The 27,143-nt window shown below is 37.8% G+C and overlaps 1 protein-coding gene across 4 annotated transcripts in view; it reads left to right on the forward strand.

Moving 5' to 3' along the window:
- The window catches only part of KLF8 (KLF transcription factor 8), a 373,193-nt gene that overhangs the window by 329,117 nt on the left and 16,933 nt on the right, over positions 1 to 27,143 (forward strand). For 3 of the 4 annotated variants that reach the window (XM_024241115.3, XM_054544645.1, XM_054544646.1), the window contains 4 exons: positions 3,631 to 3,704; positions 18,424 to 18,985; positions 22,629 to 22,740; positions 23,431 to 23,570. In XM_024241115.3, the coding sequence (XP_024096883.1) occupies positions 3,633 to 3,704; positions 18,424 to 18,985; positions 22,629 to 22,740; positions 23,431 to 23,570 (886 nt within the window). In that variant the 5' untranslated portion in view covers positions 3,631 to 3,632. The remainder of the gene's footprint in view (positions 1 to 3,630; positions 3,705 to 18,423; positions 18,986 to 22,628; positions 22,741 to 23,430; positions 23,571 to 27,143) is intronic. The other variant, XM_054544647.1, reaches the window with a different exon arrangement.

Genomic DNA, 27,143 nt, shown 5'->3' on the forward strand with positions numbered 1-27,143 from the left:
AGAATCAGAATGTGATTCTAGGCACTCACTCCAGAGCCCACATGTTTTACTACACTTTGAGAGCAATGTGGAGTATTGACCAGAAGGGGAAGGAAGTGACTATGAAATGATGAAGGGCTAGATTTAAGAGATATATCTGTAGGAGAATTATTATAGCTGATAACCAACTGGCTGAAGATAGGGAGAGAGGAGTCAAAGATGGCTGACCCCTAGGTCTTTAGACTGATAGACTGGGTTTATGGTGGTGCTAGAAATTAAGATTAGAAATATAAGAGGTGGAGCAGGTTTGTGAACTCATGGAGTATAAAAGTCTTATTTGATACACAGGACAGATTCTTTGGGCCAGAGTTCAAGATTCTGATAATCAACAATAATAATGGTGATAATAGCTAACTGAGAGTGTTCTATATGCCAGGATTTGTTTTAAGTGTATTTACGTGTACAGTTATTCATCCCTTAATGAAGGGGATATATTCTGCAAAATACATCTTTAGACAATTTTTACATTGTGTGAATATCATAGAATGTACTAACATAAACCTAGATGGTATAATCTACTACAGCCTAGGCTATATGGTATAGCTTATTGCTCCTAGGCTACAAACTTCTATAGCATGTTACTGTACTGGATACTGTAGGCAGTTGTAGCATAATGGTGTATATTTGTGTGTCTAAACATAGAAAAGGCACAGTTAAAATATGGTATAAAAGATTTTAAAATGGTGTACCTGAGCACCACTTAACATGAAGGAAACTTGCAGAACTAGAAGTTGCTCTGAGTAAGTCACTTAGTGAGTAGCGAGTGAACGTTAAGGCCTAGGACATTACTGTACCTTACTTTAGACTTTTTAAACAGTGTACACTAGGCTACACTAAATTTATAAACAATTTTTTTCTTATAAATTAACCTTAGCTTACTATAACTTTTTTAGCTTAAAACACAAATCCTGTACAGCTGTACAAAAATATTTTATTTCTTTTTATTCTTATTTTATAAGCTTTTTTCTATTGTTATTTTTATTTTTTATTTTTTGCTTTTTACAAGTTTTTGTTAAAAACTAAGACACAAAGACACACATCAGCCTAGGCCTATGAGGATCAGGATCATCAATATCACTGTCTTCTACCTTATATCTTGTCCCACTGGAAGGTCTTCAGGGGTAATAACGTGCATGGAGCTGCCGTCTCCTATGACAACAATACCTTCTTCTGGGATACCTCCTGAAGGACCTGCCTGAGAATGTTCTATAATTAACTTTTTTTTAGTAAGTAGAAGGAGTACACTCTAAAATGATGATAGAATGTATAGTGTAGTAAATACAGAAAACAATAACATAGTCATTTATTATCATTGTTAAGTATTACGTACTGTATATAATTATATTGACTGACAGCACAGTCGATTTGTTTACACCAGCATGAGTAATGCTTTGCACTGTGACATTACAGCGGGTATGATGTCACTAGGTGATAAGAATTTTTTAGCTCTGTTATAATCGTATAGAATCATTGTCGTATCTGTGAGAACACTTGGACACAGGAAGGGGAACATCACACACCGGGGCCTGTCATGGGGTGGGGGGAGAGCGGAGGGATAGCATTAGGAGATACGCCTAATGTAAATGACCAGTTAATGGGTGCAGCACACCAACATGGCACATGGATACATATGTAACAAATCTGCACATTGTGCACGTGTACCCTAGAACTTAAAGTATGAGAAAAAAAAAGAATCATTGTCGTATCTGTGGGTCATTGTTGACTGAAACGTCATTACATGGCATATGAATGTATTAACATGGAATGTTCACATTAACTCTGTTAAGGCAATACCATGTTCCCCTCTTTTGGCAGGTGAAGAAACTGAGGTTCATAGAAGCTAATATCGCTTCTCAGAATCACTCTGCTTCCTCAACTCTGCTGTCTCTTAATCCATAGGAATCGAAGAACAGATTGGAGATGGCTCTCTTAAGTTGTGCTTGCTAGAAATAATGAAGCCTGTTGAAGGTGTTGTGTGAATGCAGAGGGAGAATTGAATCTTCTCCACTCCTACGGATGTTTCTGGCAGCAACAAAGAAAGCTCTCCTGGCATTTTGGTGCCCCCCTGTGGGCTGTATGAGAGTTACCTGACCTCACATTCTTTTTCCACCATCACACCTCCTTTTCCTGTCTTAGAAATCAGAAAAAGCTTAGCTACCCTCTCTACCACCTCTCACTTCATAGTTAATTACACCTCAGGCATCTTTCATGCATAAATTCTCTAATTTTCTTTCGTTCTTTTTCACCCTTTTCCAGTTTCTGTACTTGAGAAAACACATTCTCTCACTCTTCTGTCACTGTCATCAAAAACCTTCGGAAATGTGATTAAACACCTACCATGTACCAGGCAATGTTCTAGGGCCTTGGAATACATTAGTGAAAAAAACAAAGACGAAAGTATCTGCCTGCAAGGAGCTCAGATTCTATTGGAAGTCAGTTTTCTTAATTCTGGCTTCTACTATTCTTATTACTTACTACAGTTCCTCCATTAACCTGTTAAAAGAGAAACTTTAGACAAATTACACTTAACAGTTTAATCGAGCAAAGAATGATTCATGAATCAGGCAGCCCCCAATAGATTCAGAGCAACTCTGGGGCTGCCACGTAGTCAGATAATATTTATGGACAGAAAATGGAAGTGAGGTACAGAAACAGCCGGATTGATTATATCTCAGTATTTGCCTTATTCAAACACTTCGAGTTGTTGACTGCCTGTAATTGGCTGAAACTCTGTGATTGGTGCAACAGTTGATTACACTGTCTACACATCCAGTTAGGTTATGGTTCATTATGGATGGGGAAACCTTTAGGCTGAACTTGAAATATGTAAGGAGGAAGCTTTAAGCTAACCTTAATTTAACAAACCCCACCCTCAAGTTCCATGGAAGCCTTAGGGCTCTGCAGAGGATAGTCTGAAATCTTTTAATCATAGATGGACAAGTTGAGGCTTAGGAAAAAAAAAGGCCTTGCCAAAGATTATGGGATGTGAGTGCTGCACATCTAACTCCCAGAAAATCTGGTTGAGGAAGAAAGCTAGTAGGTGCTTCTAGTATGAATGACTGATGGTTTAAGGCAGCTGGATTAAGACACTAATTCCTTTTTTTAAGAGGAAAAACTAAAGAGGAAAGAGAAAACTGTTTTTATTACCCCACCTGGCTTGTAGATTTAAGAGACGTAGACAGATAAAATACGTCTCTAGAGAGATTTGGCCTTGATGTGTAAATAAGTTCACTGGGGTAAATATACATATAGGAGCTTGGAACTCCTTCAAGCAAGAACTAGACCAGGAAGGTAGAATACTGAAAACTGTAGCTATGCTGATGTTCCTATGAAGGTAGAGCATGTTGGAGCAATAGGAAGAAACAGATTACCTGCACGTAGTTTGGTGGAGGGGAGCAGCTAATACTATTGGGGAAAAGTTAGGGCCATCTTGATGAGTAAAATAAATCAGAAGGTTTCAATGACTTATCAGTATCTAGTAAGTACTGAAAGATAAAGGTCATAGAACACACATAACATTAATGGCATACTTATGCATATAGTGGGTTAGATTTTATTCTGAAAGTTGTCTTTTCCTTTTCTCTTTTCCAGATATGGATAAACTCATAAACAACTTGGAAGTCCAACTTAATTCAGAAGGTGGCTCAATGCAGGTATTCAAGCAGGTCAGTTATCAGGAAAATAGGGTACTAATATTGGGCCATAATAGTATTGAATACCTGGTAGTGATTACAGAATTTAAACTCATTTTTCTTTCTATAACATGTTTGGGGATTGAGAAGAGGTGAAGGAAGACATATTTCTAGAAAGTGTATGAATGCCTTGGTTTCATGTTCAGCTGGGGAGTAGATCTGGCCTAAAAGAAACATAGCCTCTGGAATCAAGGCTATAAAGACAAGAGTAGACCTTTAGTAGACAATAGCAACTATTTATATAGCACTATTTCATATTTCAGATAGGATGAAAATTAAATGCATTGTCTTATTTAATCTTCACCATAATCCTGTTGAACAGTGTATTAATTAGTATTCTCCAGGGAAACAGAACCAACAGGATATGTGCGTATGGTGTATGTGTGTGTATGCATATATGTACATGGAGAGAGAGAGAGATTTCAAGAAATTGGCTCATTAGATTGTGGAGGCATGGCAAGTCCAAAACCCCATCAGGGGTAGGCCGGCAGGCTGAAGATTCAGAAGGAGTTACAGTTTGAGTCCAAAAGCAGATTGTGAGAAGAATTCTTTCTTGCTCTATGGAGGACAGTCTTTGTTTTACTAAGGCCTTCAACTGATTGGATGAGGACCACTCACATTATAGAGAGTAATGTGCCCTATTTAAGGTACAATGTTTTAAATGTTGGTCTCATCCAAAAAAATGTCTTCACAGAAACATCTAGAATAATGTTTGACCAAATATCTGGGCATGTGGCCCAGCCAAGTTGTCACATAAAATTAACCATCATTATTCTTAATTTCCCCATTTGATGGAAAATAAAACTGGCCTTGAACACTCTAAGAATTAGGATTCGAAACAGATTATCTGGATTTTATATCCCAGGGCTCTGTGCTAGATGTCGAAGTCCCGTCTTTCTTGGGGTTGCAAATTCACTGCATGAGTGAAACTCAAATACAGTCAAAATTAACCCTGAAAATCCTTAAATCACCTATAGACTTGAGTATACAGTGTTGTATATACAATGCTTGTCTGTTTCTTTATTTAATTCATCAGATAAAGTAGGTTACATTTAGGAATCTTTTTGTTATAATTTCAACTTTTATTTTATTTTTTGAATTTTTAAATATTTATTTATTTATTTTATTTATTTATTTTTTTTTTGAGACGGAGTCTCACTCTGTCACCCAGGATGGAGTGCAGTGGCGCAATCTTGGCTCACTGCATCCTCTGCCTTCCAGGTTCAAGCTATTCTTCTGCCTCAGCCTCCCAAGTAGCTGGGTCTACAGGCACGCACCACCATGCCTGGCTAATTTTTGTATTTTTAGTAGAGACATGGTTTCACTATATTGGCCAGGCTGGTCTCAAACTCCTGACCTCATGATCCGCCCACCTCAGCCTCCCAGAGTGCTGGGATTATAGGTGTGAGCCACCGTACCTGGCCTTATTTTTAATTTTTGTAGGTACATAGTAGGTATATATATTTATGGGATACATTGAGATGTTTTCATACAGGCATGCAATGTGAAATAATCACATTATGGAGAATGGGGTATCCATCCCTGCAGCATTTATCCTTTGTGTTACAAACAATGCAATTACACTCTTTTAGATATTTTTTAAGTGTACAATTAAGTTATTATTGACTCTAGTCACCCTATCGTGCTGTCAAATAGTAGTTCTTATTTGTTATTTCTAACTTTTTTTTTTTTTTTTTTTTGAGATGGAGTCTCTCTCTGTTGCCCAGGCTGGAGTACAGTGGTGGCTTCTCAGCTCACTGCAACCTCCGCCTCCCAGATTCAAGCAATTCTCTTGCCTCAGCCTCCTGAGTAGCTAGGACTACAGGCACACGCCACCACGCCCAGCTAATTTTTTGTATTTTTAGTAGAGACAGGGTTTCACCATGTTGGCCAGGCTGGTCTCAAAATCCTGACCTCGGGTGATCTGCCCACGTCACCTCCCAAAGTGCTGGGGATTACAGGATACAGCCACTGCACCCAGACAATTTCTAACTATTTTTTCGTACACATTCACCATGACCACCTCCTCCTCAACACCCCACTGCCCTTCCCAGCCTCTGGTAACCATCCTTCTACTCTCTATGTCCATGAGTTCAATGGTTTCGATTTTTAGATCCCACAAATAAATAAGAACATGTGATATTTGTCTTTCTATACCTGACTTATTTCACTGAAGATAATAATCTCCAGTTCCATCCATGTTATTGCAAATGACAGGATCTCATTCTTTTTATGGCTGAATAGTACTCCATCGTGTATGTGTACCACATTTTCTTTATCCGTTCATCTGTTGATGAATACTTAGGTTGCTTCCAAATCTTAGCTATTGTGAATAGTGCTGCAACAAACATGGAAGTGCAGGTATCTCTTTGATATACTGATTTCCTTTCTTTTTGGTATATACCCAGCAGTGGGATTGCTGGATCATACAGTAGCTCAATTTTCAATTTTTTTGAGGAACCTCCAAACTGTTCTCCATAGCTGCTGTACTAATTTACATTCCCACCAACAGTGCACAAGTGTTTTCTTTTCTCCACATCCTCACCAGCATTTATTATTGCCTGTCTCTTGGATAAAAGCCATTTTAAATATCTCATTGTAGTTTTGATTTGCATTTCTCTGATGATCACCGATGTTGAGCACCTTTTCATATACCTGTTTGCCATTTGTATGTCTTCTTTTGAGAAATGTCTATTCAAATGTTTTACCCATTTTTAAATTGAATTATTAGACTTTTTTCTATTGAGTTGTTTGAGCTCATTATATATTCTGGTGATTAATCGTTGTCAGATGGGTAGTTTACAAATATTTTCTCCCAATCTATGGGTTGTCTCTTCACTTTGTTGATTGAATCCTTTGCTTTGCAGAAGCTTTTTAATTGATGTGATCTCATTTGTTCCTGTTTGCTTTGGTTGCCTGTTTTTGTGGGGTATTGCTCAAGAAATTTTTGCCCAGACGAACGTCCTGGAGATTTTCCCAAATATTTTCTGCTGCAGTTTCATAGTTTGAGGTCTTAGATTTAACTCTTTAATCCATTTTAATTTAATTTTTGTATATGGTTAGAGATAGGGTTCTGGTTTCATTGTTCTGCATATGGATATCCAGTTTTCCCAGCACCATTTATTGAAGAGACCATGCATTCCCCAGTGTATGTTCCTGGCATCTTTGTAAAAAATGAATTCTTTGTAGATGTATGGCTTTATTTCTGGGTTCTCTATTTTGTTCCACTGCGCTGTATGTTTGTTTTCATGCCAATACAATGCCATTTTGGTTACTATAGCTCTGTAGTATAACTTGAAGTCAGGTAATGTGATTCCTTCAGTTTTGTTCTTTTTGCTTAGGATAACTGGCTATTCTCGGTATTTGTGGTTAGATATAAATTTTCGGATTTCGTTTTTCTATCTTTGTACATAATGTCTTTTTTTCTTTTTCTTTTTTTTTTCTTCTTTTTTTATTTTGAGATGTTGTCTCACTCTGTTGCCCAGGCCGGAGTGCAGTGGCACAATCTTGGCTCATTGAAACCTTCACCTCCTGGCTTCCAGCAATTCTTGTGCCTCAGCCACCCAAGTAGCAGGGACTATGGGCATGTGCCACCATGCCCAGCTAATTTTTTTTTTTTTTTTTTTTTTTTTTTTGGTAGAGACGGGGTTTCACCATGTTAACCAGACTGGTCCTGAACTCCTAACCTGAAGTGATCCACCCACCTCGGCTTCCCAAAGTGTTGAGATTACAGACATGAGCCACCATGCCCAGACAAGAATGTCATTGGTATTTTGATAGGGATTTTATTGAATCTGTATTGTGTTTTAGGTAGTATTGAAGCAGGATATTTCCCTGACCCATTCGTGGGTGGGAACTGGAGTGCACTGGTGCTGGACCTAGCTGGTGCTTTGGCACTAGCAGAGGCGAATTCCACTCACTTAAACCTGCTGTGTTCTACCCCTTGTGGGAGGGGAAGCACAGGTCAGTGGGTGCAGGAGCTGGGGTGAGTGCCTTTGGGCACCGGCAGGAGCAAAACTGTATGCGCACCCCGCAGCAGAGTCTGGGGGGTGCCTGTGACCCCTGAAGCCCCAGAAGGAGTGTTACAGTACCCTTTTAGCTTTGCTGTCTGCAGATGGCTTAAGCATTAACAGCTCACCAGAGGGTCAGTGTAACAGCCTTTTGCACCCACACTCAAGTTCTTGTCTGGCATCCAGGAGGAATGAGGTTACGCAATGAATCAAAGGTGGTTAATGTGGGGGATTTTATTGCTGATCAAAGTGGCTATCAGTGGGAGGGGGAGCTGAAAAGGAGATGGAGTGGGAAGATAATCCTCCCCTGGATTCCAGCTGTCCCCATTTGGACTCCTCTCCAAAGCTATGCCATCAAGCTGTCCCTCTGAAGTCAAGCCACTTCTCTCCAACATCCAACTATAATCTTCAACGTTCAGCTGCTTCTCCTCTTTCTGCCAGCTGAGCCTGGGTTTTTATGGGCAAGGATAGGGGGCAGGGTCAGCCATGGGTGGTTTTGGAAAAGGCAACATTCAAGCAGGAAAACGGAAATGTAAGTTCTCACTTTGGACCGTGGTTCTAGGCTTCAGGGTGGGGCCCTCACCAGGGACCTGCCCACTTCTGCCTAGAATTTCCCTGCCTCCTGTCCCTGTCAGTATGGACATTTCAACAATATTGATTCTTCCAATCCATGAGCATAGAATATTTTTCCATTTTTTGATGTCCTCTTCAATTTCTTTCATCAGTGTTTTATAGTTTTCATTGTAGATATCTCCCACTTCTTTGGTTAATTTGTAGGTATTTAATTTTATGTGTGGCTATTGTAAGCAGGTTTACTTTTTTTTTTCTTTTTCAGATTGTTCACTGTTGGCATAAAGATGCTACTGATTTGATTAGTTTGATTTTCTATACTGCAACTTTACTGAATTTGTTTATGGGTTCTAATAGTTTTTTGTGGAGTTTTTAGGTTTTTCCAAATATAGGATCATATCATCTGCAAACAAAAATAATTTTACTTCTCTTTTTCCAATTTGAATACCCTTTATATCTTTCTCTTTTCTGATGGCTCTAGCCAGGACTTCCAATACTATGTGGAATAACAGTGTTGACAGTGGGCATCCTTGACATGTGCCAGGTCTTAGAGGAAAGGCCTTCAGTTTTTCCCCATTCGATATGATACTAGCTGTGGGTCTGTTTTATATGGCTTTTATTATGCTGAGGGGTTACTTGTATCCCCAGTTTTTTGAAGGGATGTTGAATTTTATCAAATGCTTTTTCAGCATAAATTGAAATAATCATGGTTTTTAATCCTTCATTCTGTTGATATTATGTATCACATTGATTGATTTGTGTATGTTGAACTGTCTTTGCACCCAGGGATCCCACTTGGTCAGGATGAAGGATCTTTCTAATGTATTGTTGAATTCGGTTTGCCAGTAGCTTGTTGAGGATTTTTGCATCAGTATTCATCAGAGATATTGGCCTGTAATTTTCTTTTTTTGATGTGTCTTTGTCTAGTTTTGGTATCAGGGTAATACTGGCCTTGTAGAATGAGTTTGGAAATAGTCCCTCCTCTATTTTTCAGAATAGTTTCAGTAGAATTGGTATGAGCTCTTCTTTAAATGTTTGGTAGAATTCAGCTGTGAAGACATCAGGTCCTGGGCTTTTCTTTACTAGGAGACTTTTCATTATGGTTTCAATCTCATTACTTGTTATTGGTCTGTTCATGTTTTGGATTTCATGATTCAATCCTGGTAGGTTATATGTGTCTAGGAATTTGTCCATTTTTTTCTAGATTTTTCAATTCATTGACATATAATTGCTCATAGTGGCCACTAATGATCCTTTGAATTTCTGCAATATCAGTTGTAATGTCTTTTTCATTTCTGATATTATTTATTTGGATCTTCTCTCTTTTTTTCTCATTAGCCTGGCTAAAGGTTTGTCAATTTTGTTTAACTTTTCAAAGAACAACTTTTTGTTTCACAGATCTTTTGTATTGTTTTATTTCAAATTCTTTTAATTCTCCTCTCATCTTTGTTATTTCTTCTACTAATTTTGGGTTTGGTTTGCTCTTGCTTTTCTATTTTTTTTTCCAAAAGAATAAGCAGGTATCATTGCTTTTCTAGGTCTTTAAGATGAATTATTAGATTGTCTATTTGAAGTTTTTTCTGTCTTCTGATGTAGGCACTTACAGCTATAAAACTTCCCTCTTATGACTGCTTTTGCTATATTCCATAGGTTTCGATATATTGTTTTCCATTATCATTTGTTTCAAGAAATTTTTCAATTTTCTTCTTAATTTCTTCATTGACTCACTGGTCATTCAGGAGCAATTTTTGTTGTTGTTGTTTGTTTGTTTGAGACGGAGTTTCACTGGTGTTGCCCAGGCTGGAGTGAAACGGTGTGATCTCAGCTCACTGCAACTTCTGCCTCCAGAGTTCAAGTGATTTTCCTGCCTCAGGCTCACGAATAGTTGGGATTACAGGCATGCGCCACCACACCCGGCTGATTTTGTATTTTTAGTAGAGACGGGGTTTCTCCATGTTGGTCAGGCTGGTCTCGAACTCCCAACCTCAGGTGATCTGTCTGCCTCGGCCTCCCAAAGTGCTGGGATTACAGGCGTGAGCCACCACGCCTGGCAGGAGCATATTTTTTAATTTCCCTAATTAAATTAAAGTTTAATAATATTATTAAACATTAATAAATTAATGTTTTATAATACTACTGGTGTATGGTGTTTGTATAGTTTCCTAAATTCCTCTTGTTATTAATTTCTAGTTTTATTCTATTGTGGCCAGAGAAGATGCTTGATGTTATTTCAGGTTTTCTGAGTGTCTTAAGATGTGTTTTTTCACCTAACATATAGTCTGTCATTGAGAATGATCCTTGTGCTGGGGAAAATAATGTGTATTCTTCAGCCATTGGATGAAATGTTCTGTAAATATATATTGGATCCATTTGGTCTATAGTGCAGATTAAGTCTGATGTTTCTTTGTTGAGTGTCTTCAACTTTTATTTTAGATTCAGGGGATACATGTGCAGGTTTGTTACATGGGTGTATTGTGTGATGCCGAGGTTTGGGATATGGATGATCTTGTCACCATGGTAGTGAGCATAGTATTCAATGGTTTTTCAACCCTTGTTCTCCTCTCTCCCTCCTTCTTCTAGTAGTACCCAGTGTCAATTTTTGCCGTCTTTATGTCCATGAGTACCCAGTGTTTAGCTCTCATAAATAAGAACATACAGTATTTGGTTTTCTGTTCCTGCATTAATTCCCTTAGGAGAATAGCCTCTAGCTGTATCCATATTGCTGCAAAAGACATGATGTTTTTCTTATTTATGTCTGCATAGTACTCCATAGTATATCTTTACCACATTTTCTTGATTCATTCCGCCATTGATGGGCGCCTACGTTGATTTCATGTCTTTGCTATTGTGAATAATGCTGTGATGAACATATAAGTGCAGGTATATTTTTGGTAGAATGATTTATTTTCTTTTGTGTATATACCGAGTAATAGGATTGTTGGGTCAAATGGTAGTTCTGTATTAAGTTCCTTGAGAAATCTAGGAGTCAGTTTTAAAAATTGTTCTCAATCATTGTTTGGCCCATGGTGTATAAATGAATTTGCTTAAGTTACATATGCATATAGATGAGAATCCTTTGTACTGTTTTAATGATATTTAGCCCTATTTGATGTCCCATTTACCTTAATCATAGCTTTTGCATTTAGGAATTATTAGCACATCAAAACTTGCTAATTGTTGGAAAACTTCTGCCTGTTGCTAGAGCTTACTCATAGTTAATACCAAGAGGAAGCTGAGTATAAGTAGTAATAGATAAAAATCTATTGTACTTGTAATAAAAAATACTCTTCATTGAAATGTCGTTGAGCATGCATAGCTACCTTTGTTGTTGTTGTTGTTGTTGTTGTTGTTTTGAGATGGCGTCTCGCTCTGTCACCCAGGCTTGAGTGCAGTGGCATGATCTCGGTTCACTGCAAGCTCCGCCTCCTGCCTTCATGCCATTCTCCTGCCTCAGCCTCCCGAGTAGCTGGGACCACAGGCACCCACCACCACACCTGGCTAATTTTGTTTTGTATTTTCAGTAGAGACAGGGTTTCAACATGTTAGCCAGGATGGTCTCGATCTCCTGACCTCGTGATCCACCCGCCTCGGCCTCCCAAGGTGCTGGGATTACAGGCGTGAGCCACCGCGCCTGGCCAAAGCTACCTTATTTTGAAATCTCAGTGTACCTAAGTATAATTCTAGAAATGTTTTTCTATGCATTCTTTAGGTATACTGAACTTCCAGAATTTGGAGGCACTTTGAAATTGGTTCAATGTGTAGAAAAGTCTGGATAGTAAGGGATCTAAGCACTTTTTTTGTTTGTTTCTTGGCATTTCCAGGATATCTTATTTTTAGGAAAGCTAGACTGCTTGTGATACATGGCCACAGCACACTGGCCGTGTCTCAGGTGACAAGGGCCAGGAGTTTGTGTTCTATAACTACACAACGCTGGCAACATTCTAGTGTGGAGAAGCCTCCTGGTTTGATTCATTATAGGATTTGTTTATGTCAAAAGTTAGGACTAATGGGTGGGTGTGTAGCTCAGGGCACACATGCTGCTCTCCCTTCTCTAAATTTCCATATCAACATAACATACAGTGAAAGAGCATTTGGTAGTCACCTGCGCTTTATTTTTCGTTTCTGATTACTTCCTACAAGTGGGATGTCTTGGTCAAAATGTATGAGCAGTGTTAGGGTTAAATTTTATCATACATGTCTCTCCTTTACCCTAATTTAATACTGTTAATATTTGGCACATATTTTCACACAGCCTGATTCTCTCTCTCTCCCCCTCCATTTTATTACTATTGTAAGTTGCATCAAGAAACTTCACCCCTAAATTATTCTGCATGCATCACCTACAAATAATGACATTGTCCTACATAACTACATCAGCACTGTCAAGCCCAAGAAAATGAACAATATTTCCATGATACTATCTTTTTTTTTTTTCCTTCTCTTTTTTTAAAGCTGGGCTGCATTCTCAGGGTTCATACATTTCTGTGCCACTTTTCCCCACACTGTTTTTTCTACATGGATTGTGCCTCAATGAGCTCATTGTTATTGAATAACTCCAATAACTCCAAATAACTCCAATAGCTCACCAAACTCTTTACTTTTCTTAGGGCTCAAATTCCAATTCTACCTCTTCCATGAAACATACACAGAAAACCCCAACTGTCGCGAATCTCTAGTGAACTCATGCTCCTGGAACACGAAATTGTCTGTATTAGTTACTAATGTGGTACCTGTTCTCTATTGTCAACTGCTTTATGTAAACATCTCTTTTCTCCCCAGTAATATTTTTTGTCTCCCAAACTTCAATTATTTACTTACCACTTTCACGATTTTTTGCCACATCCTTGCCATCAATATTATTTACATACTTTAAAATTATTTAAATAAATAAATAAATAAATCTATATTAGTTTTGTCCTAAGCTATCTGGAGAATTCTCGGTTTGATGTGAGGTATTACTTTCCTAGAATTGCTGACACAAACTACCACAAACTAGGTGGGTTAAAACAAGAGAAATGTGTTCTCTCACAGTTCTGGAGGCCAGAAATCTGAAATCAAGTTATTGTCAGGGTCATGCTGCCTCTGAAGGCTTTAGTGAAGAGTCTTTTCCTTGCCTCTTCCAGCTTCTGGTACATATAGGTGTTCTTTGGCTTGTAGCCCCGTCACTCCACTGTCAGCCTGCATCTTCACATTACCTTCTCCTCTGTATCTCTGTGTGTTATTCCTCTGTATGTCTCTTATAAGGACACTAGTCATAGAATTTAGGGCCCACCCAGATAATCCAGCAGGATCTCTTCAAGATCTTTAATTACATCTGCAAAGATACTTTTTCCAAAAAGACTCTGGGAATTGAGGTGTGGACGGGTGTTTTTGAGGGTCACCATTCAGCCCACTACAATGTGTTATATATATTTTCCAATGTACAGTACAATAGAGTAAGCATAAATATTAAAATAAAATAACTTCATCCATGTATTACCCAAAAACAACCTTAGATTCTTTGAGAAACAAAAACTGATTTAGTATTTTTCACATTTTCTATAGTTTTGTGCTAGGTACTAAGCAAATACCTAGTGAACAATATATGCATACATATACATATATACATACATTTGTACATTTATGATCTCATTTTGCCTGATTGTGGCTACTACTATCCCAATCTCTTAAAATTGCCGGGTTTGTTAGATTAAGTCTAGGTTTCTAATAATACCCATCTCCATCCACCTCTTCATTTTCTAATACCCAAACACATAATGCTCTTATTAGAAAAAGAATTGAGTTTTAGAAGGTTAAACAGACTTTTTGACCTAAACAATGAATGTGTACAATACATGTGTGCATATGTATCCAGGCATAAAACTAATTGGTTTAACCCAGAGCAAAGCTGGAAGGTACCTGTTTACAAAAACAGGTTTCCTCTTTCTGTTTGGGAGGAGCCTAGGCTTTATTGTGTTTCTATAACATCCCTTCCTCTCCTTCCACCTACTGTGCTGTCTATAGTATTTTGTTCTTCATTTCTAATCTTGCATTACCACTTTCAAGCTCCACATCAGAGCTGTTTCAAATACATGAAAAATGGAAACTTTGTAACAGTTGATTCCACTGATTCTCAGGGCCTCTCTACCTATCTTAATCAAATGCTTAAATATTTGTGAAATTAACCAACTTTTCTCAGAGTTTATTTCTAGAATTGAGAGGGGCGTTTCCTAAGAACCAAAACGGTCTCATCTTTAGTAATATATGAATAAATAACTCTTTTTATATTTTTTTGTCCACTCAAATTGGCTTAAGAAAACCTGATAAGGATTCTGGGTATTTGAGGAGTAGCACTGTGGAAATTAAAGCTTGTCTTCAAACCACTCCTAAGTTTCTTTGTTTTCTTTCATGCACAACCTTCTTCATAGATTCAGAAATCTGGGAATTCAGGATAAAGACTTAAAATAGCAAATGGGGAAAGTAGCTATTCTCTTTGATAGTGATTGACTAGAGAACACTTAAAAACTGAAGCCATCACACCACGCTAAAGATGAAGAAAGATTACTTTAAAAGAAAAATCTGATGACAGAACAATCCTCAGATGAGCTTTCACAGCTGAAGTGATTATATTCAATGAAGCATGAAATAGGTAGCCATCCCGAGTCATCTTAGTGAGGATTCTTAAAATCACCAAAATTCTAGGGACAAAAACTCACTCAATCAAGACTTGAAGGTCTTCTTCAGAACCTCCAAGCATAATGTGCTATCTATAAAGATAAGGTAAAAAAAATAGGGTATTGGGTTGTTTTTTTTTTAACCATAGGGAGGATTATATTCAAACTACAGAATAAGTTAGACTGTATAACAATATTTTTATTAAAATTATTTTGATCATATTGAAAAAAGAATCCTCAGTGCACACAAACAAAACTTATTCACCCTGATAGTGTGTAGATATGGAATGCTTGTCTTTAAGCCACAAAGGAAGGAACAATAAGGTCAACCTTGACACCTGCTTTTGAGAACAGTCTGTTTTCTCAAGAAAGCTTGCATTCAGAAGACAATATTTACACCCAGAAAATACTTGCTACAAGATAGATTCACTTAGACATAAGAGGCGTACTTGGGAGTGATATGTACAGAAAAAAGTATGTGATGCTATGCTTTGAGGAAGTTACTGTTAAGATACTAAAACCCAAACAACTGCCCTTCCAACATTTCTCTCAAAGCCTTTTGATGGCAGGAGAGAAGTAATGATTGAAGCCCTGATGCAGACAGGGTTTGGTTAAGAATTGGCAAACCACAAAATAGGTTTAGTCTATAAAAGGACAACTAATGATGGCCTGTTGGAGCAGGACCCTGTGACACTGTATCTCATCAAGGCAATAAGAATAGACTATCAGTTCTTCAGTTTCTTGACTTTCATCAATCAGTTTCCATTTTAGATGTTCCTACGTAATGTTTTTCAATAAAATGCATACCTGCAGATCAATTATCAGCTAAGCACAAGGCCTTGAGCTAGTAACATTGTTGTAGGCAGCATCATCTCACTGAAATGGCCTTTCTTTGGCAAAAGAGAGTAAAAGTTGCCAAAGTAGTGTTTATTTTATAGTTAGGATTCAAAGCTTCAGCTTTTTCAGGTTTCTTAGTCCAAAAAGTCCGTAAAATTTAGCTAAATCTTTTCTTAATTTCAGTGGCAAGTTGTGTTTATTTATACAACTGCACCCACAACTACATTCTTACAGAAAATGATACTACAGTGAATTATTATTATTATTATTATTATTATTATTATTATTATTTTGTGTGACAGAGTCTCATTCTGTTGCCCAGGCTGGAGTGCAGTGACAATTCTCCTGCCTCAGCCTCCCGAGTAACTGGGACTACAGGTGCATGCTACCACACCTGGCTAATTTTTGCATTTTTAGTAGTGATGGGGTTTTACCATGTTGGCCAGGCTGGTCTCGAACTCCTGACCTCAAGTGATCCACCTGCCTTGGCCTCCCAAAGTGCTGGGATTACAGGCATGAGCCACCACGCCCGCCCTACACTGAACCTCTTCTTATGCTTTCTATTGTAACTCTATTTCTCACTGTTATTGACAGCAATCATAGACTATGGAAAGAGATGACATTTTTTCTTTTGAAGATTCCTTGGATTCTATCTTTTTAATCTGGGATTGGAGCTACTCAAGTGAAGAGATATGTGGGAAATGTAGGAAAAATAAGAGCTTGAGTTGATTTGGGGGATTCTGAGAACAGAGGAGTTTTATGTTCAGCAGAGCCAATCTTGACAACTTCCTCTCTCTGTCAACAGGATTCTACTCCCCCCTTATCTGGATGGGTCAAATCCACCCATGAGGGATGGGTTACATTTGCAGTATGTGAAACAGTGGGACAAATCACAGAAATCATGTCCTGGAGGAGCAGATTGAAGCAATGTTTGGACCACAAACAAGGGCTGAGTTGGGATAGGGGCTTGCAAATCAAGAAACCAAGAGTGTTGTAGCATAAAAGAAGGGAAAAGAAGATGGCAGTCTGGCTAAATTCTGGAGACAAAGCACGGATGGGTTTTTGGTGCCATTACTCATTCCCAGCCTGCTCTGAGCGTTGTTGTCATGTGTTTTTGATGCAGAGTCTTGCTCTGCCACCCTGACTGGAGTGCAGTGGTGTGATTATAGCTCACGGCAGCGCTCTGAGGGCTTTTAAAATAAAGTCAGAGCAAGAAGACACTGCCTCCCCTGCCACTTATTACTCTCTGAATTCAGACCCTGATTATCTCTCACCTAAATTTTAAAAATTAATAAGCATAACATAATTATCACACCTTAAAATTAACAATAATTCATTAATATTTTCCAATATCCAGTCAATACTCAAATATTTTTACATGTCTCATCGAGATTTTTCCACTTGCTTTCTTTTGAATATCTTTGAATCGAGTTTTATTCCTCTTTCAATGTTCATTAAGAAGCTAGTTAAATCTCACAGAAATAGTTCTTCCCTTGTTACTCCTCTCTTCCAAACAATTATCTTCTATCAGCCAACCTTTCATTGAACTTTACCTTTCCTCATCTTCCAAATATACAAAACTAAAAGTGGTTATGTTTTATATAAAGGATGTATTCCTTAACATTTTTCATAATTTAAAACTCCCATAATTCAAGTATCATGCTGATAGATAATGGAGGCATGTTTGTTTACTGGCTAAAGAGGTACCACCATCTCCAAAATCATCTTCAAGATCCAGAGTGTTGCTTGGCAGTGGCATATACAGTTTGTTATATCCTTGACCTTTGAATTCATGGAATTCTTAGAAAGTTTTTAATTAGGTTGAGGCTTTATTTCATTTATTACATATAAAGTGATCATTTATTAGTTTTTTAAAAAATTTATTAGTTTTTAATTAATTTATTAGTTTAAATCATTTATGATCATTTAGATCATTTATTAGCTTTTTTTAAATCCCAGAATTAAAAAGTTACAGAGTTCAATTTTGCATATAATACAACTAACTGTATTGCAAGTTTATTTCATAGTTTATTCTATAATTATACTGTCTGTTGTTATGGCTCTATAGACAGGAATATCTTTCTTATCTCTTATCTGCCTAGAAAATTTCTATTAATTTTCTATGACTCATCTGAAATATCACCTCCTCCTTGAAGCCTTCCCTTTCTAGTCAGAATGAGTCATTCCCTTTTGTTTTTCTAAAACGCCTTGCTTGTATGCCTGTTACATTATTTATTATGGTATGATTTATAAACTATTCACATTATTCATTATATTTAGTATGTTAGTATGTACTTATTGGCTGTACTTTATTGATGTGTGCTGCCACTGAGCTTATAGTGGATGCTCAGAAAGTGTTGACTTTAAATAATTTTGCAAGATTATTGTGAAGGTTAAATGAAATAATTTTTAACAATTGCCTGATATAGTACCTGGTACTTTCAGGTACTCAGTAAAGTTTCCTGTCTTTTTTTCTCTTTAGTTTACTCCTGCCTTATTTCTCCCAGCACCATGTATTCCTTCCATGTGAAATGAATAGAGATTTCTTTTTTACATTGCTTGCATGTCTCTTCAGGGTACTGACACTGACTTATGCATCTCTCGTTTGTTTATTTATTTAAGGTCACTGCTTCTGTTCGGAACAGAGATCCCCCTGAGATAGAATACAGAAGTAATATGACTTCTCCAACACTCCTGGATGCCAACCCCATGGAGAACCCAGCACTGTTTAATGACATCAAGATTGAGCCCCCAGAAGAACTTTTGGCTAGTGATTTCAGCCTGCCCCAAGTGGAACCAGTTGACCTCTCCTTTCACAAGCCCAAGGCTCCTCTCCAGCCTGCTAGCATGCTACAAGCTCCAATACGTCCCCCCAAGCCACAGTCTTCTCCCCAGACCCTTGTGGTGTCCACGTCAACATCTGACATGAGCACTTCAGCAAACATTCCTACTGTTCTGACCCCAGGCTCTGTCCTGACCTCTCAGAGCACTGGTGGCCAGCAGATCTTACATGTCATTCACACTATCCCCTCAGTCAGTCTGCCAAATAAGATGGGTGGCCTGAAGACCATCCCAGTGGTAGTGCAGTCTCTGCCCATGGTGTATACTACTTTGCCTGCAGATGGGGGCCCTGCAGCCATTACAGTCCCACTCATTGGAGGAGATGGTAAAAATGCTGGATCAGGTAAGTAACAATATTGCCCCTTTCCTGGCCTTCCTGAATCTATTCCCTTTTTGAGTCATCCTATCTCCTGTCTCTTTTCACTTCCTCCAATTATTCTTGCACACTGCTTCAAAAGTAATCTTTCAAAAGTACTGTTTTTTATCATGTTTTTTTAATGCTTAAGAATGTACAATGATTCTTGATTAGACCATGCTTCTCTAACAAGTATGCATATCTATCAGTGACATATCAAACAACTTCCTGGAACTTCCATATTATTTGATATTAAATAATTTAAGCATTTTATATTTAAAATATGATTATCTTGTATTACAAAATGCAAAATTTAAAAACCTGTTAAGATAAACCACATACTTCAAAAATAGTTGAAGCTTACTAAAGGCATCCACTCTCAGACTCTTCAGGAGAATGTGTTCATTTTATGCCATTCAGAATGCTTTGGTGGAAAAGTTGAGAACAATATTTCTATCTCAAACATACTTAGCCAGTATCAGCTCCTGCCTCTACCAATACTTTCCCTTTTCTCTTCCCTACAAAAGAAGTAATTGAAATATTGTCATCTTCCCTGTATTCTTCCTCATTTGGCATCTATCACTTTCCATTTTACTTATTTATTTGCCTGTATCACAAGTGTCTGGGCATTATTCACAACTGAATTGTAAATTCCTGAAAAATAATACTCTATCTTAATTTTTTTTATGTATGCCTCCAGAGAACTTAACACAGTGCTAGTAGTTGTCTTGCAACAGATAATTTGATGAACAAACAAACTTGAAAATTTGTCCAAGAGAGAATTCAAATGCTATAATCTTCCATTTTATTTTATTTTAAAAATAAGTTCAGAATTCAGAAAGGTATAAATTAAGTCTCTCTTCCACCACAATCCCCCAACCACTAGTTCTCCTCCCAGAGGTGTATCTGTTTTAGTTTGTAATCAGGAATGATCAAGGAAAATTATGTGGCCTCTAAAGGAGGCTGATAATGTTTTGCATAAATCGGAAAGGCCAAGGGGTGGAAATGACTAGGAAGCAGATTTCAGCTTACTATAAAAGAGTATCTACCCTTGAAATTTGATGCCCTGTACTAAATGTAGGAGGCTGAAAAACAACATACTACTAAGCATCAAGTTGCTGAGACTCTGCACTGGTCTTCTGAATACAAATATTATCATTGACTAGTGGTTAATTGTGGTAATGATAAGTGTTCATAATCTTATTTTGAGATATGATATCCATTCCATATATGAAGGGAGAGCCAAACAAACAAACCAAAAAAAGGAAACAAACAAAAAAGGAAATAAAATTCCCCATGTGAGAGTTTGCTGAGATAAAGGCAGTGGTAGCATCAAAGGATGGTTTGAAGGAGCTTTAAATATTCCCCATAATATCATCAGTCCATCAGAGCCACTCTAAATAAACAGGATAAATTTTAAATGTGCTCAGTGTGGTTCCAAGCTAAGGGCATTGGCCCAATGGTGTCTGTATTAGTTCGTTTTCATGCTGCTGATAAAGACATACTCGAGACTGGGAAGAAAAAGAGGTTTAATTGGACTTACAGTTCCACATGGCTGGGGAGGCCTCGGAATCATGGCGGGAGGCAAAAGGCACTTCTTACATGGTGGCAGCAAGAGAAAAGGAAGAAAGAATAGTGGAAACCCCTGATAAGCCCATCAGATCTCATGAGACTTATTCAGTATCATGAGAATAGCAGGGGAAAACTGGCCCCCATGATTCAATTAACTCCTCCTGGGTCCCTCCCACAACATGTGGAAATTCTGAGAGATACAATGCAAGTTGAGATTTGGGTGGGGGCACAGCCAAACCACATCAATATCCAAAATGGGGGGCTTACTAAACCTTAGGGGGCACATATAAAACAATTGGAGTGCAAGAAGAAAGTATCAAAGTTTGTATTTTCTTACCCTTAAAAATTGACTGACAGGTAATATTGTATGTTTTTATCATCTATAGCATGATGTTTTGAAGTACATATGCATTGTGGAATGGTTAAATCTAGCTAAATAACGAATGCATTACCTTATTATCATTTTTGTGGTGAGAACGCTTAATATCCATTCTCTTTACAATTTTAATAAATAAAATGTATCATCATTAACTATACTTGCCTTGCTATACAATAGATCTCTTGAAATGGATTCCTCCTATCTAACTATAATTATGTATCCTTTGACCAACATCTCCCCATCCCCCTCCCCACTAGCCACCCCAGCCTCTGGTAACTACCACTCTACTCTACTTGCATGAGATTAACTTTTTTAGATTCCACATATGAGTGAGATCATGCACTATTTGTCCTTCTGTGCCCGGCATATTTCACTTAACATAATGTCCTCCAGGTTCATCTATGCCCTCACAAATGGCAGGATTTTATTCTTTGTTATAGCTGAATAATATTATATTGTGTATATATATGTCGCATTTCATTTATTCATTCGTTGATAGATATTTTAGGTTGGTTCCACATCTTGGCTATTGTGAATAATGCTGCACTAAACAGGGATGCAGATATCTTTTGGGCATGTGATTTTATTTCCTTTGGATAGATACCCAAAAGGGAGATTGCCAGATCATACGGTAGTTCTAATTTTAATTTTTTGAGGAATCTCCATACTATTTTCCATAAAGGTTATAACTAGTTTACATTCCCATCAACAGTGCGTAAGGGTTCCCTTTTCTCCACATACTCACCAGCACTTACTGTCTTTTGTCTTTTTGATAATAGTCACTCTAACTTAAGTGAGATGACGTACTACTTTTTGTTTGTTTTCTTATAATGTGTGCAAAATTGTAGGATACCAATACATGTATATCACATACATGCACAAACATGCACACCTCAAGATACATGCTTAAAACTTTTTAGTGAATGATATGCAAAGTATAGAGACAACTCTTTTAACCAAATACTTGTTCCCCACCTTATCACCACCCCCAAGTTTCTTCTCTATAGAAATTTTGAAGGTTTCACTGGATCTAGGAGACTGTTGACCACCTGATTGAGTTTTGTGAGGAATTAGAAACATCAGTGGTGATAATAAGGAATATTTGACAGCTTCTCCCAACATAGGTGGAAAGGAAGGTTGTATCAAGCACCTACTAGGTGGTAGGTGTATGTTTCATCTCATTGACTCATTTCTATTTAGGAGCAGAAAGGCCAAGGTGGATGTTCTCACATCTGGACTAATCCTAGAATTTGATTTTAGGACAGCCAGGAGCTATTCAGTGAGTTCAATTCAACACACACACACACACACACACACACACACACACACACGTTGAAACTAACTTTTCAGCAGACCCTGTCCTGGTAGCTGGAGATAGAGAGATGAATCATACCCAGCCCATATCCTAGAGACACTCTCATTTGATACCACTCAGTGGTATCAGAACTCTTCATACTGCTCTTACTTTAAAGGCATTTCTGTTCCCTGCTATGCAAAAAAAATAAAATGTTATTCTCTTCCTTCCATGCAAATACACTTCTTTCATCTTGTTTTTTTTTTTTTTTCTTTATTTCTCTATCTTGCTGCCACTTCTTAAGGTGGGACAAATTGGGAATCCTGAAAATGATTAAAGAGGCACATACATCCTTAGCTCACACTGCTCCCTTTCTTTGCTTTTAGTGAAAGTTGACCCCACCTCCATGTCTCCACTGGAAATTCCAAGTGACAGTGAGGAGAGTACAATTGAGAGTGGATCCTCAGCCTTACAGAGTCTGCAGGGACTACAGCAAGAGTGAGTACTTTTTGTCTTCAAGTCTGTCTTTGTGTATGTGTGTGTGTGTGTGTGTGTGTACATTTGCACATATGTATAGGTGGAACTAATGATCAGACACGAGTAAGAATTTGAGGACAAGAAGTATAGGGAGACTGCCTTTCCAGTGAAAGTATATGAGTTTGTGTGCACACATGTGCATGTACGTGCATGTTATGGTAGAGCTATGTTCTAACTGTAGATCATCAATTTTTCTTTTGAAAAATCTTCAAATTTCCCATAAAGTGTAGTTATGTACTGTTTCTCTCTGTAAGTTTAAAACAGCTTTGTCTTTCAATATTGGAACTAATTGGAAGTAGTTGGCTTGTGTTTAGCAACAACTGTTGTATGAAAAACAAATTTCTTTAAGCAGGAAAATGAAACTTATTGAAGTGAAATGCTCACACTGTTTGGGAACACAACCACTGAAGGAAACACTACCACCTCCCATGCTTTCTCTGAGCACCTGCTGAGGGACCTGTACCTACTGAGCAGAATGGCCTAGTTGACAAAATTGTTTTTACTATTCCAATTATTTCTTTTTGGGGGGACCTAGCATTAAATTCGCATAAATTAAAAGCAGATATGAGGTGGCACCAATGAATGTAAATTCATTTTTTTAGCCTTCACTTTAAAGTCACTGTTTGGCTTTATCTCTGTTTCTTTGATCAGACCAGCAGCAATGGCCCAAATGCAGGGAGAAGAGTCGCTTGACTTGAAGAGAAGACGGATTCACCAATGTGACTTTGCAGGATGCAGCAAAGTGTACACCAAGAGCTCTCACCTGAAAGCTCACCGCAGAATCCATACAGGTCTGCCCACTCCCATCTCACCCCCAACACACACACACACACACACACACACACACGAGAGAGAGAGAGAGAGAGAGAGAGAGAGAGAGAGAGAGAATTTCTGAGAGACAGAGAATTAAGTCTTGAAACAAAGACTGATGCAGTTATACTCGTGGGCACAGGCTCCATTCATGGTTTTTATCCCTATTTCTTGTCCCTACTCTAAGGCAGATTTTATAAAACCAGCCTAGAAAAACACTAAACTAAATCTGGTGTCTTAATAGTCATCATTCCCAGTGAGCCCCGTGGGTGTTTCTAATTGCGGAGTCAACACTTAAGCAAAGATTAAGGCATTACTCCCTTCCTTACTACCAGGGTCTCACAAGTTTTACTAAGCATGGAAAAGCAAAAGAACAATTTAAACTATGTGAAATTAAAGCAGGTTTTAATCCACTAACCATTAACGTGTCTTTATTCACATTAAAAAAAAAGGTGCACATAAATAAATAAAGCAGACCTGGTAGTGATCCTGTCAAACTGGACAGCACATACCTGATCTGAAGAAGGAGAGCTGCCACTCAAATCCATGTAGTCAGCCATCAATATTCTTAGGTTCCACATCTGTGGATTCAACCAACCACAAAAGGTATACCTAATGCTAGATGACGAGTTAGTGGGTGCAGCGCACCAGCATGGCACATGTATACTTATGTAACTTACCTGCACATTGCGCACATGTACCATAAAACCTAAAGTATAATAATAATAATAATAATAAAAATTTTTTAAACAACAAAAATAACAATACAACAATAAAAAAATACAAATTTTAAAATACAGTATAACACCTACTTACATAGCATTTACATGGTATTAGGTAACATAAGTACATCTAGAGATGACTTAAAATGTAGGAGAGAATGTGCATAGATTATATGCAAATGCTATGTTATTTTATATCAGGGACTTAAGCATCCATGGATTTTGTTATCCACCTTATGGGTGGGGTTGGGAATGTAGGTGGTTCTGAAATCAATCTCCCATGGATACTGAGGGACAACTGTATTAGTAAATTTAATTGTTAAAGAAAAGCAAAAAAAAAAAATCCAGATTATTATGTGAAATGTCCTTGATTTTGAATGTTGGCATCTAGTTCAAAAATTTTTTATAACCCCAGGAATTCAAAGAAACCTGCCTAGAAGCCAGATGCAGTTTGTCATTTATCATTGTGTGCCCTTTGCCTTGGAGACTCCTTCTCCATAGTGGTCTCCAAGCTCAGAATTGGGACTTAGACACCTTGGACAAGGAGGAAGCCCTCCTTTCTTGTAAACATCTCCTATGTTACATTTGCTGTGTTAGAATTTGTGTAGAAGGACCCAGAGCCCTAGTTGTTTTGCCTAGAGGCTATGAACAGGTGAGTGATTTCCAGGCTGCATTATTCAAACATTCCCATGACACTATTATTATTTAGTGATGTATTTGTTTGCTTCTCTTCCATGGGAGATGGATGCTGACTATATATATATTCCATATATTCCAAGTCTCCAATTAAGCTGCTGTGGGATCTGATATGTCTTCCTACCTCTTTGATCTTAGGTTCCTCAACTGTAAGATGAGGGGTTTGGACTAGGTAATCCCACTTGACTATTTTAATCTGGAACTCTATGGATTGAATTTCAATGGTAACCTATGGTGTGGCTACCTTCTAGGAGGTCCCAAGTGTAGGCAGGTTGGAAATTGCTTTATAATATACTAAAAGTCTGGCTGTCTTTCCTATGTCACCTCTCGACTCTTAAACTGAGATAACAGATACAATTTGCTTTCATTTACTTTTCAGATTTCAGTACTGTTTTTCTCCCTAGTGGTGTAAGCTTCCCATATGAAGGGAAAAAATGGCCCTAAAATATCGACAATTCTTAGCTTTGAGTGTTATAGGTGAATGCCTTACCTGATAAGAGATCATGACAGCCAGATGGCTGATGAATGGATACAACTGATGTCTACATGAATCTCAGTACATTTTTTTTTTTTGAAACAGAGTTTTGCTCTGTTGCCCAGGCTGGAGTTTAGCCTGGCGTGATCTCGGATCACTGCAACCTCTGCCTCCTGGGTTTAAGCGATTCTCATGTCTCAGCCACCCGACTAGCTGGGATTACAGGTAGTGCCACCTTGCCCAGCTAATTTTTCTATTTTTAGTAGAGATGGGGTTTCACCATGTTGGCCAGGCTGGTTTCAAACTCTTGACTTCAAGTCATCTGCCTGCCTGGACCTCCCAGAGTGTTGGGATTACAGACGTGAGTCACTGCCCCCAACCTCACTTTGTCTAGATTCGGAATTGTTCTTATTCTACTCAGTTTTTAGGATTGACCCATACCTTTGCCATGGGTATGTGACCATAAGAATACTCACTTGAAGGCATTTCACAGAAACATTTAATTTGCCCCAACTGCTTGACTTACAATAGGCTTAGTTGCTTTAGGAAATAACGTGGCAATTCTGTAAGTACCCCCATCCCTGCAGTATTGTAATAGGCCTTTCCTCACTACAATTCATTCTCCACACAGTAGCCAGAGGATTTTCATCTGTTTGCTTTTGTTTTGTTTTGTTTAAATATAAATAAGATTATATAACATCTTCTACTTAAAATCTTCCAAGGACTTCCCATCACAGTGAATGAAATCCAAATATAGTATCCTAAAAGGCCCTACAGGATCTTGCCTCTTATTAATTTTATCTCATGGCATTTCTTATCCTTTTGATCTCAATTTGAATGTCTTCTGCCCAGAAAAATCTTCCCTAAACCTATCTTAAGCAGTGTCCACTCCCAAATATCTGTATAAGAAAACCCTACTTAATTTCTTGTTAGAGTTTTCTTTTCTTTCTTTTAAAATTTTTAATAATACATATTTTAACCCAATATATCACAAATAGTATCACTTTACAACCTAATCAGTACAAACAATTATTTTTATTTTATTCTCATATTTTGTGGGTACATAGTAGGTTTATATATTTATGAGTTACATGAGATATTTTGATACAGGAATGCAATGTGTAATAGTCAAATCAGAGTAAAGGGGTGTATCTGTCCCCTCAAGCATGGGGCATCCTTTGTGTTACAAACAATCTAATTATACTCTTTTAGTTATTTTAAAATGTATAATTAAATGATTTTTTTTTACTATAATGATACTGTTATGCTATCAAATGGTAGGCCTTATTCATTCTCTCTATTTTTTGTACCCATTAACCATCCCCACTGCCCCCAACCCACTGACATCCCACCATCCTTCCCTGCCTCTGGTAACCATCCTTTTACCTCTATCTACGTAAGTTCAATTATTTTAATTTTTAGCTACCACAAATAAGTGACAACATGTGAAGTTTGTCGTTTTGTGCCTGGCTTATTTCACTTAATATAATGACCTCCAGTTTTATCCATATTGTTGCAAATAATAAGATCTCATTCTCCATGTGTGCCCTTTGCTTTGGAGACTCCTTCTCCATAGTGGTCTCCAAGCTCAGAATTGGGGCTTAGACACCTTGGACAAGGAGGAAGCCCTCCTTTCTTGTAAACATCTGCTATGTTACATT

The sequence above is a fragment of the Pongo abelii genome, chromosome X (assembly GCF_028885655.2).
Source record: "Pongo abelii isolate AG06213 chromosome X, NHGRI_mPonAbe1-v2.0_pri, whole genome shotgun sequence".
In the NCBI taxonomy this organism is placed as follows: domain Eukaryota; kingdom Metazoa; phylum Chordata; class Mammalia; order Primates; family Hominidae; genus Pongo; species Pongo abelii.